Below are 12,238 nucleotides of genomic sequence, written 5' to 3'. Positions count from 1 at the left end.
TGTGTGTGTGTGTGTGTGTGTGTGTGTGTGTGTGTGTGTTAAGCTCAGCTGTTTTTAAAATTAAACCAAAGCCATTTAGAAGTGCTTTTTGTGTTCTTAATTACATAACTGGAATACAGCATATGGTGAAAATACGAGTGTTCCTTAATACTATTCACCAACACTGGAGCCTTAAATCTGAAACTGCCCTAAATCCCTACAAACAATCAATGCACAGCAGAACTTGGGGTTTATTATATTCAGTCACTAAATGTGTAGGTTTGAACACTCCTGTCAGATCATTTAATCCATGGGTCTAATCGCCTTTTTGTTTTGTGTTTTCTTGTTGTTTTTTTTCTCAGGAACTCTGGAGAAGTTCCTGAGAGGATTACCAGTCACACATCTAATTTGCTTTTCTTATGTATTAGTCTAATTAACCAATGAAATGCAAGCTCTTATAGTAAAGAGCTATGGATGATGCATTGTTTACAGTTGGAAGTATTGTGCTTGGCATCTGTCACAACACTCTTTTTATTATGTATTAACCAGCCTATTTTTATTGATTAAATCTGTACATTTTGGTGGCAAAATTAACGGAACTGTAAAAAACACAAATTCTCAAAGCAAACATTTAATTTAGTGTAGACCAATAACAGATGGATGGTGTATTTTAAGATGTTTTGTCTGTTTTGACCCTTTAAAATGCATGTATTGAATTTTGATTTTAAGTCCATTCAAAGAGCAGCATGTTGAGAAATGATAAAACACGAAAAAGCAAATTATAAAACATGTCAAATTGAAGTAAAGTGGATCTGAGCTGGTAACACTGAAACCTTTTTATGCATTTCATGCTGGCTTAAAGACCAGAAGAACTAAGGTTAGATGTGTTGCGATCAGATTTGTTTTGACTCCCTGTTGTCAAGCTCACAGAGAGCTGTTCAATATACATATCCATGCTCCACAAGGTAAGAATACTCTTTAAAACGATTTTATACAATTACGCTGGAAAGCCAGAGGATCTGCTTTGGCTGAATAATTCACTTTTCCACCCTAGTGAGATCAAAATTCCGGTCCAAGCAAGCACAGTAGGTTGAAAACCCCCACTGTTCATTGCTGTCCAGAAATCTTCTTCCTCTCCCATTTCAACACTGAGCAGAGGAACCATGATAGAGACCTGCTGGAGTCCTCTGGGCGGGTGACTCACTTCTAGTCAAAGTGATGAAAAATTTATCTTGCCAGGTTCTGCTTATCTTGAGCTCCCTGCAAAGCCTCATTACATCTTTTGGAAAAACTCTACTTTGATTTTTGTTTTCAGTTCAGAAGATACTGACGGAGCTTCAACTGCTGGCATTTACTTTTTTTTAAAATAGCATTCATTACTGTAACACATTTTTGTAGGGTAAGCAGTTCAAAATCCATGAACAATTCGTTTAAATTGCTGAAGCCACAGTTTATATGACAAGGAGGTTAGTGGGGTTAAAGGCCAAAGAATCCTGGCTAATATATGTATGTGTTTAATAAATGACAAGTACCAGCAGGAGGGTTGAGAGGAGAGGGAGCGTGAGTTGAAACTAGAATTAAGTGAGGTTTTCGTTCACATAGGATTAGATGCCTCTCACTGCCGAAGATGGATTCAGTCCAGCACTCTCTCCCTGTTGCTTTTCTTTCACCTCTTATTTCTCTCCTTTGTGATCCTGCAGTCTTTGATCTTTCTCCTTCCTTTGTGTTCTATTCCTCTAGTCTGCAGACATTCTTTTACTCCTTATGGTTGAAAATCGCTCCCATTTTCATTCATCAATTCATTTATTGGCAATAGTAATAACAGAATCTGCTTTTCATTCATTCATTTTGCTCGTCACACTCATACACCAATCAACCACAACATCTTTCTAATCTTGTGGAGGTCTCCCTCAAGCTTCCTAAACAGCTCTGACCCAAAGGGGTAAAAACACTGGAGCTTAAAGTGTGTCCTGTGATGTCAGGCACTTGGATTTATACAGCACGTTCTTGGAGTCTTGTGAGTAGCGGGGTGGGACTTGAGCATGTGAATGTCAGATTGGAAAGGATTTTAAAGCATAGATCATTGCCTCTTTTGTTGTGTTTCTTGGCCAAATCCTGAGCATTTCCTTTGGGGAGTAGGGATTTGTTTAGAACAATGTTTAGGTGGATGGTGCATGTCAAAAGATCCACCTGAATGCCCGGACCTATCAGAATATTGCATTGTAATGAGATGATCAGTATTATTCATTGGATTTGTCAGTATTCAGTGTTAAAGATAAGCATTGTACACTAAACAGCTGGGATGATTATTTGAAATCTGCTCTACAGTTGCAGAAAACATTTTCCTGCTTTTATAGTTTCAATAGTTATATAGTTATTTGTCAAATGCAGCGTGATGATAATTTTGTGAACTATATTCTAATTTTTTTGTCGCTTTTTAATAGGAAACTAAAACATTTATGGATGTAGTAGCAGTCGTAATTTAATCAGAAGACCGTCTCCAGCTATTAAGTTGAATAACTGTTTAACTGTTTACAAATTCTGAGATATAAAATGTAAGTCAAAATTAAATATTGCTATTATAATTTGCCCTTTTTTTCCTTAATTTCAACTTTTTGACTGAAGTCAACAAAAGTTAAGTTTCGCTTCTTGTGCTGTTACACGTTAGCCTACTGTACAGGCCTCACAAAACTTGATTTGGAGATATTTTATTACCTGAAATGATAACATCACAGGTTTCATCCTCTCTGAATAAAAGGGAACACGCCTTATAAAAAGGTCAGTAGCTTCTTTCAAATGTGCATAAGCACAAGGAAAGATAATAGCTGGGCTTGGCTCACTGTACTTGTTTTCCTCCCGAAGGCTGGATTATTTTACACCTCGGCTCAAAATGCACAATAGTGACTGGCAGGGGTGTAGGAACTACCCTGAAAGCTGGAAACACTGACACGATCGACCTGTAATAGAGAATTATGTTTCCCAAACGTGGTGGAAAAAAATTCAGACAAAGTATATCACAAAGCTCAGCTTTTCAATTACAGTAGTTACAGTAATTGCTGCTGCAAGGCATCAAATACAAAAGCCAGCAGACGCCTGTAGGTATACCAGACAGATGAATGTGAAAAAAGAAGCCCATGGAAGCCTCTTAGTCAAATTCATGTTCATCATAATTAACTGTAAATTGAACAATTGGACATAACCTGTTTCTGAACAGCCATAATATATGGTTTAAAGATTATTATAAAGCAGCTTCCCATTAATACCAATCTGGCTGTGAACAAGACGCAAGCATACGATGTCTAACAATCTGTTGTTAGAATGAAAAATAATTATTCTCAACAATTCCATAAGATATTTTTTGTATTCACTGCATTGCAGAAGAAAACTCAAGCTGTGGCTTTGACATCATTATTTTTGGAAACCCTTTGCCTCCAAGAAGCCTTGCTGTCTCTGTCATCATTGCATGATGAGTCACAGCCAGCTCCAGGTGTAGATAAAAAAGATAACACCAAGATGCTCTGTTTGACAGGAGATATAATTGTTTAGGATGTACCCATGAAATTCCTTTTCTAACATTGAATACAACTGTACTGTATTTAATTGGCTTCATCCATAGTGGAAAGGGTCCACTTGAGGACAGTTTTATCTCTTGGTAAGGTCACTACAGGTCTACCATTGTTTAACTTTTACCACTTTAAGTTTCTTAAGAACAAAACAAAAAGACATGAATCTTTAGATACGTGTCACAAAGCTGCTATTCTTCAGTGGACAGCAAAGACAAATCTTGCGTGGAAAGGGCCTGGAGCCAAAATGCAAAGCAAATTGTTTTGTTTTCCCCCTGCATATTCTTTTTACTACTCTTACTCTTCCTAAAGGTGGGCAATGTTACTGATTATTCAACATTTACACAGTGAGCTATGTGATCTGTCTACCTTGAAACTACTGCTGATGCATCACTGTTGCTGGGAAAACACCTAATTATCTTAGCTACTCAGCTGTATCAGGAAATACCCCATCTCCATTCTTGTAACAAACAGTGCCTTTTCATTTCCTTTCCTGGCTACTTTTGGAAGATAACAAATATCCTTCCTCAGAATTTTAAGAATCTGTAGGTGGACAACATTTTCTTTTCTAAATCTCTTTAAAGATTTCATATTTAAATTCTGTCTGACTGTAAGTTATAGGCTCTACTAAATGCCTAGCAGAACAGTTACCAATTAAATGAACAGTACCATACATACAGACAGAAACACAAATGTCTACATACTTACACTGCTATCACAACTTTAAAGAAGTATAACAGAGCAAAGTGAGGTCAGAAATTCTGGTCCTAAATGTATTTCCATATGTGAAAGTCATGTTTGAGATTATTAGTTGTATCTGTTATAAATTTGCACATTTCTTGTTGCAATCTCTGTTTTTATTAGTTGAAGTGTTAAAAAAAAAAATTTTTTTTACGTTTTATGTATATACGTATGTATACAAAATACACACGATACCAAGTAATCACGTAGTTATGAAAACTAACCAAAATCTAAATGGCTCATATTGCTCTTTATACATATGGATGGCTTTATTTAAGGCTTTTAAAATGTTACCAAAAGTCATCAGAATTACACTGTAAATAAAAGAGGTAGATTAAACGAAAGGTTCGGCAAGTTTTTCATGGGTCTACATACTCACAGATATAGTTCCCGTATAAATGTGGCACTATTTATAAGGAAATAAGATAAGATTTCTTGCCAAGAAGCATTTCTTTTCATAGAACTATAGTTATGTAGGTTCTGCAATGGTTTGATGACAAATGTGGGAAAGTGGGAAAAGAAAACAATCATCCAAAAAGATCATTTCACAAATATTTGTGTACAGAGATATTTTGTTACTCAGATTATTTGGGGAAAGGTAAAAGGAAAAACTCTGCTTTTGAAGTTTTGGTATCAAATTTAATGTCAATAATGTGACATGTTGGTGGTTTTGCTGATTAACAAAATCGTGATACTGACATCCACCAGGTAGAGTATTTTAAGTAATCAGGATACAAATAGCTACAACAGAGTCCAAACATATAGACAGACTACAACTAAATAAAATACAAGTTCCTCACACTGTCAGCACAAGAGTTGGGGATGAGGAGGCTGCAGTGTCACAGTGTGGCTCTGGATTTCCTGACATTCTTGTCAAAAATGTCAACTTCCTTCTTCAGCCTGGCATAAATTATTTCTCAAAATGTGCAGAGTCTACAGTTTACTCCAGTTCCTACCTAAGTAAAGTGTCAATACTAAGACTGTTATAAACAAACTGTCAATCAATATGCTGAACAGTAATATAGAGCATGAACTATAAAGATGTTTGTGTACCACTCTAAAAAAAATCCCAATTAAGACTAGTATAGAGTATGGAACACTTTTTGTATTTATTTGGGACTAATTTGGGACATGTAATGTTTTTGTGTTGTATCCTGTAGTAATATCAAATGTCTAAATTGTAACAGAGGCAGATGTGTTTAAAAACGTTGCCACAGATGCTAGAAATTCATACAATTTAATGAGAGTGCGATATAATCTGCTGGATAAAAGAATCCTACATGCATGTCATTTTTTTATTACAGGAAAACACCAAAGTTCTCTTCATGTGTTTGTTTTCTTTATGCCGCTGCAGATCTTATTGTCAAACTGGCAAAGGACAAGTTTGGAGCCATTCAGACGGAATATCAAAAGGTAACTGAGTGTGTGCTTGTTTGTGTGGTGAAATTATTGCTTTTCTGTGCCTTTCATCCTCCTTGCTGCATGTTTTTACTGATTGGAAACAGCAACTCATGAAATACATTACATTAGAAATGTAGCTCTGAGAAACGCAGTAGTCTGTGACTTCTCTAAAACAAGGTGTCAATAGCTTTCATTAGCCAAGGCAATGCCATCTTTTTACCGGCATTCCAGGGGGAAAAAATGGTTATTGCTTCTGGCACAACCTATAAATTTAGAGAGATAAATCATTTGAGCTCATCGGAGCAAACAGGTTTGACAACCAAAGGCTTTTTTAGGCCTGAGAGCTAAATAAAGAGTGCAATTTGCAGTCTTATTTGTGTGCTATGTATGGAAATGCATGACTTTAATTTCTCTTTTTGTTGTTCTCTTTCATCACATGTGTTCACTTTGTGGCTTTGCTCTTTTTTTTGATGCTGCATTGCCTTTGTCTTCTGCATGCCCTCTTCATCTGATCTGGCCTCCTTCAGCCAGAGAACATAGTGCTGACCCTTCAGGTAAAGTCTGCACACTGGACTTAAAGTCTAACCGATCCCCCCCTTCCCATAATTCTCCACTATGAAAGTCATCAAGGCTGCACAATCATAGCTGAGATATTAATCTTGTATATTTTGTCATATTGATAATTGGAATATACAGGATTAGTTTTGCAGCCTTGTAACTTTCTCTCAGCCATCCCATCAACCTCACAGCCACCTTGGAACCTTCCCTTTAGCTTGACCTAAACCGTAGCCCCTCTTTCTTTTTGAAGCACATCCTTGTGCAGAGTTTTGTTTTTTCACTTTTATGGAAGTGACAGAGATGACTGGATAGAGAAACATAGAAAAAATGTTTTATACCACTAAGTGTCAGAGAATTCTACTTTGAATTTCATCTAGTTTGAACTTCGTGTTACAGGGGGTTATGGTAAAATATTGCCTATAGTTCTCCACTGGCTCCTGAGGACCTACTGTGAGGCTAATATGTAGCACAAAACGGGACACTTACTGCCATATCAATCCAACATCGTCACTCAAATTTGACTTTTTTGAACTGCAAAGTAGTCTCCTTCTTTAGTTTTTATTATTATAATGATTAACAAGGATATTATACTTATGTTCATTATGTCAGTGCATAAACAGTGTTCAGTGCTCATGGTGAATATCTCTGTATTCACTAGTCAGCATCTCAGCTGTATTTACTTTGACATCCACTTAAAAACACAGCATGTAAAAGCCACATGTAACACAACAGATACATTATGTTCGGGATCCTGATGGTGGCAGAACTCTGGACCTGGACTTGTAGTGTGCATTAAGTGCAGCATTTCCCCTGGTTTAAAAATCTTTTCTATATCAGCATAAACAGGCCGGACTACCTCACAGGTCAACAAACTGTAACAGTGATTTTTACTGTGATTCTACAGCAGAGCTTTTAAATGGTTTGAATTTGTGCTTGTAGCCTGCCTGTAAAAGGCGGTGATTTCAAACTTTTATTGGAAGAGCAAAGCAGAATAGACTCTGTCCCAGCATGATATTATCCAGTGTCATGCCTGCTACCTTGAACATTTTGTAAAATAAATTCTTCCTCATATTGGGGAAATTGCTTATCACATCAGGCCCAATGCATTGCAGTTTTTGTTTTGTTTTTTAATATTTATTTTTTTAAGAACAGCCTTTCATAGCCCTCATAGACAAATGCAAAGCAAATCAATCATCAGGCTTTAAAATACTATTTAATGCAAAATCACAGCTGGCAGTGTGTACGGTAGTCTTAGTTTTAACCAAAGTTTGCTTACGGTGGATTTAAGTTGTCCAACCGTGTGTTTGAGAGTGTGTGTATTTACATGTTTTCCTGCAAGTATATGATGTTAAAGAGTACTTATATATAAATGTTTGTTCATGACTTTATAGGGTATTTTCTGTGTTAGTGGGTGCTATACACCTACTTAAAAATCAATTTGACAAAATTCTTCAAATCGTACACTTTTACCTCTTCATTCAACCGTGTTACAGTTATTCATTTTATCTCAGTTACCCTGTATTAAACAAAGCTTTCTTAAAATAGGCTGCTCTTCTTAAACTTTGTGTTGATTTGAATAGGTGAGTGGGGCTTCATATGGCCTCACATGGCCTCATTGTTGCATGTGTGTTGTTGCTGCCTGTGTTTGAGTAATTTCTGTAACTGAGACATCTGCTGCTGCCTATCTTGGTCAGGTCTCCCTTGAAAAAGAGGTTTTTAATCTCAATGGGATCTTCCTGGTTAAATAAAGGTTAATAAATAAATAAATAAACATGGCCATTTTAGATCTATCCACTCTAATAGTAAACATACAGAATCCCAGAAAAACAGAGCAGAGAAGTAGGCTGAGCTCTTATTGGGCATTAAGTTAACTGTTAATGAATCAAGGAAACTGCTTCTTGCTTGAGGATGCTTCAGCATGCCTCATGGCTGCTGCTGGCATTAAATCTGTTTCATGTTAAAGAAATTCACATCTTCACTCTTCAGACATGCTGCCAACCCATCATCCAGTTTGTTCTTATTGGAAGGTCACCTTCTTCTTTTGGGCACTTGCCAAGACAAAGCTATAGTCCCAAAATAGTAAGAGCTGGAGGCCCTTTAAGAGTGGCGGTGGAAAAAAAACGGCACATTTTTGACCTTTTTTTTTTTTTTTGCTGAAGATTCACCCAATAACAAGCAGAGCCCAGAAGGAGAATGACAATGCAAGCACTACAGTTTGCACAGTGTCCTCAACAACTGTGCTGACATTGGTGCCTTTAGATGATACACATACACATATGTGCACACACCCACGCAGACACACAGTCTTTCCTTTAGTTTTTGCCTCACAGCATTTTCAGAATCTCTGATTTCCCTTTTTCTCTTTGGACTCTGCAGTCTATATTTTTAAGGTCATAAAGAAAGTGATTAAGAGACTTTTTTGATGTCTTAGAAATTAATGTAGTCAAACAGCTGGAGCCTTCACTCCTCCAAACATTAGCGACAGGACTGTGGGTTATTATCTTTACTCGGGTTTTCCATGTGTGCGTAAAGATTTAAAAATGAACCAGAAGACTGTTCCTCTCAGTCTTATTCAGAATCTATTTCTACCCTACCTTTTAGCCAAAAGCCAATGAAGGAGTCCCTGAAGGAGGCAGGTCACTGACTTGTGAGGGCGATTAAGATTAGTACAAATCAGCTGGGAGAGCAGTTCCTCTATTCAACGCAGTGATAGCAGTGCTGCTTTGATCCTTTCATAACGAGAAGCTATTGAACATCATTGTGACAAGTTACATATGGTGTGGGAATTACCAATCCCCTATTTAATTTTGACAATTTCCAGAGCCTATGTCTGCGTGCAGTTTAGGTAGGGGCAGATTAAGTAGGAGCACTGTGGCACATGACAAGAAGAGCAAGTGAGAAGCTGCCAACAGCAGCATTTTAACTCTCTCAGTATATCAGAAAGAATTTGCTAAAGAAGCTTGTCATATTGAATATTGAAAGTTAAGGATTATTTAGGCCGTCATTGACAAATGATGTGCAGATTTCATAGGTGATGTTGAAAGGGTTCTAATTCCAGTAAATACAGTAATAGAAAGCACCGTCTCCAGGCTTGCCCTTGTGCTGTGGAGGTGCACATCTACAGCGAATGCAAAATCTCCTCCACTGTGTCACAACAGGGATCCTTTAGCATGCATTTCATTTTAAAGTTGCAGGAACTGACTCGGGGAAAATACTGAGTGGTGAAGGAGAATGTGCCTTCTCACAGTTTTGACAGTCTGACCCTAGGGGATGAATTCACCACATATAGACCCATAAATATATTAAAAATATATTTTAAAAATATCTGCATGCTCCTGCTTGCACTCTTGATATGATGCTACTGATGAGAGTGCTTTGTTGTGCTTGGAGGCCACAGGCTTTGCCACAGAGCTCAAGTTTGACCTCTGTGGTATAAAATTTCAAATGTGCACCTGCAAGGGGTCAGAGCAGGACTTCCTGGGAGCAATTCAAATGTAGCAGGAGCTCCACAAACAGAGCAACGCAGAGACAAACAAATTTAAACCAGGTCCGTTTTTTGTTTCTTTTAGGTGCAGAACTTAAAACTTCTTGTTGTGTTGTCTTATTCGAAGAAGTTAATGAAGTAAATATAAGATGAGTAATTTAGTCTATAAAGATGGACACATTTGTTAGAATCTTCCTGAAGTTTGGATGTAAGGTTGTTTTATGAAACTGAAGAAGTGACTTGGATGAGTGACAAATCGTTTCTCCCACTGAAAACACTACGTCCAGATGAACAGAATTAACCTTTTGGGATTTACTTACCTGACTGATTGAGCATGCATCAAGACATTACATTTGTCAGTTTTAGCTAGGCGGAGGAAATGGTTACATTTTCTGATTACCGGCTACAAATTTTCACAGTAAAATTTCAGTTTCAGCCACCTAAGTTAATTTTTTTTTGTTTATTTGTTTTAGAACTTCACCTCACCATTACTTACTAAAATCCTCTCCTGAATCCTGAAAGTTGGAAGAATCATCCACTGCCAACAAATGATTTCGCTTGCTTCATGGTTTGACTCCCTAAACTTAAATAAATTATAATGGTCTTAGGCATATACCTTATTTTCAATGAATGCAGAGCTCCACTGAAACAGGTATAATGATCTCACTCTGGGGCCTGATTTTTCTTGAAAGAAGAAAGATTAGGAAGTCGTTCCCTTTAGTGTGTTAATTCCTATTGAAGCAGGTTTTTCATCAGAAATGCTGTCTTTTTGCTTCGTTATAGTGGGAAGAACTGTACCACAGGGCTACTGTACAGGGGAAGCTCCTTTGAGTATTTTCCCATCATGCTTCATCTGTTACTATCCTGCCAGTGCATTTTGCTGTTGGGTTAAAATGTTTGCAAAAACAATGTCCAACAATTGCTTTCTGCAACAGTCTCAACACATTTTCCCCTTTCACTTTCAGTTTGCACTATAGTGTGCAGGGACAAAAACCTTCATCCTACTCATTTTTTGTTTTAGTTTTGGCATTTGTTTTGTGTAAAAATGCAGTCAGGAAGTTGAATTATTGAATTAGCTTGCTGTATTTAACAAAGAGAGGATTCTCCTGCAGTGAGTAATGTTACGCAATGTCTTTGTCCATCTGCAAATCCTGTTTGGACAACTAGAGAGAACTCGCAGCGGTGGGATTCTACCAGATATTTTTAGATTTGTTCATCATTTTATCCTTGTATTCCTTGTGTGCATCCTTCCGTCTTTTTGTGTTTTCTGCTATTAATTTATCCTTTTCTCCTCATTTTCTCCCTCACTCCTAAACATTCACCCCCTCCTTCTTCTACCAAACCAATCCTCATCTCTTCATTTACTGACTCACCTCTCTTTGTTGTTATTATTCATAAATAATTTGTCCATCTTTCTGCATCTCATTTTCTTTTTCCCTTTCACTCCTCTCCCCCGACCCCAGGCCATCTACTACGAGATAGGCTTCCTAGTTTGTGCAGCAGTGGGCCTGCTCTTTACCATTCTGATGCCAATAGCCGGGCTCTTCTTCTGCATGTGCCGCTGCTGTGACAACTGTGGTGGTGAGATGCACCAACGCCAGAGGAAGAATGCAGACTGCCGGCGTGGCCTCCTGGGAACGCTGCTCTTCTCCACCTCACTGGTCATCACGTGAGTATGACACATGCAGAAATGACACACATAAGTGAAATATTCAGAAATCGGTTTGCAAGTAGACGTGCACATTCTGCATGCAGACATGCATGTATGCATACACTGGGGTTATAAACAAGATGCATGTCTGTCTTTTACGGCGATACTCTCATGCACATGTGTACACATGTTAGTAACACACACACACACACACACACACACACACACACACACACACACACACACACACACACACACAGTCATCAGTTTTCCTCCTCCCCCATGCTGTTTGCTATATATAGTTGAGTCCTACTGTAGATTGCATGTGGCAGCACCCTTCATTCTTTTATTCATTCAAAGCTCTGGTCACTATAACCTTCTGGGGATCCAGACTGAAAGCTTTCATTTACTCTTGTGGCAATCTCTCAGTGCACATCTAAAATACTACAAATCGAAGATAAATCCGCAATATGCTTTGGAATTTGACCGCAATAATTCTGGTAAACACTTCTGACCTTTTGACAATACACACAATTTCACCTAGACCTGTACTCCTTGGTATTCATTGTAATGAATATAATACCGTTAAACTTTTTTCACATTACTGCACAGTCGTCATTGTTTGTCTTTTATATGCACATTTTAAGCAGTGGCTTTCTCGAATAGGACTGCGGTGAGTTTAAAAGCAGACTTAATTTTCAAGATTTCAGTTCAGAAAATATATTTTGTTTTCCTTTCCCCATTGTTCACTTGCTTTGACCAGATCAATTTAAAAAACAAAAACAAAAAAAAACATGCCTTTTTGCCCACAGATTCTGCATATTCACACACAGAAACACATCTGTTTCTCTAAAGTCTGAC

At 37.6% G+C, this 12,238-nt stretch overlaps 1 protein-coding gene across 2 annotated transcripts in view; it reads left to right on the top strand.

Annotated features, from left to right (window-relative positions):
- LOC102305546 (prominin-1-A) overlaps positions 1 to 11,395 on the top strand; it is a gene marked incomplete at its 3' end in the record, with an annotated part of 39,220 nt that extends 27,825 nt beyond the window's left edge. The window contains 3 exon segments of one of the 2 annotated variants that reach the window (XM_014332735.2): positions 5,638 to 5,696; positions 6,212 to 6,238; positions 11,190 to 11,395. In XM_014332735.2, coding sequence (XP_014188221.1) covers positions 5,638 to 5,696; positions 6,212 to 6,238; positions 11,190 to 11,395 — 292 coding nt within the window. 2 annotated transcript variants of the gene reach the window in all.
- Between the last annotated feature and the right edge of the window lie 843 nt (positions 11,396 to 12,238).

Source organism: Haplochromis burtoni, unplaced genomic scaffold (assembly GCF_018398535.1).
Source record: "Haplochromis burtoni strain Fernald_Lab_line unplaced genomic scaffold, NCSU_Asbu1 Contig_33, whole genome shotgun sequence".
In the NCBI taxonomy this organism is placed as follows: Eukaryota; Metazoa; Chordata; class Actinopteri; order Cichliformes; family Cichlidae; genus Haplochromis; species Haplochromis burtoni.
Note: the sequence above shows the minus strand (reverse complement) of the source record. Positions and strands in the feature narration are given on the sequence as shown.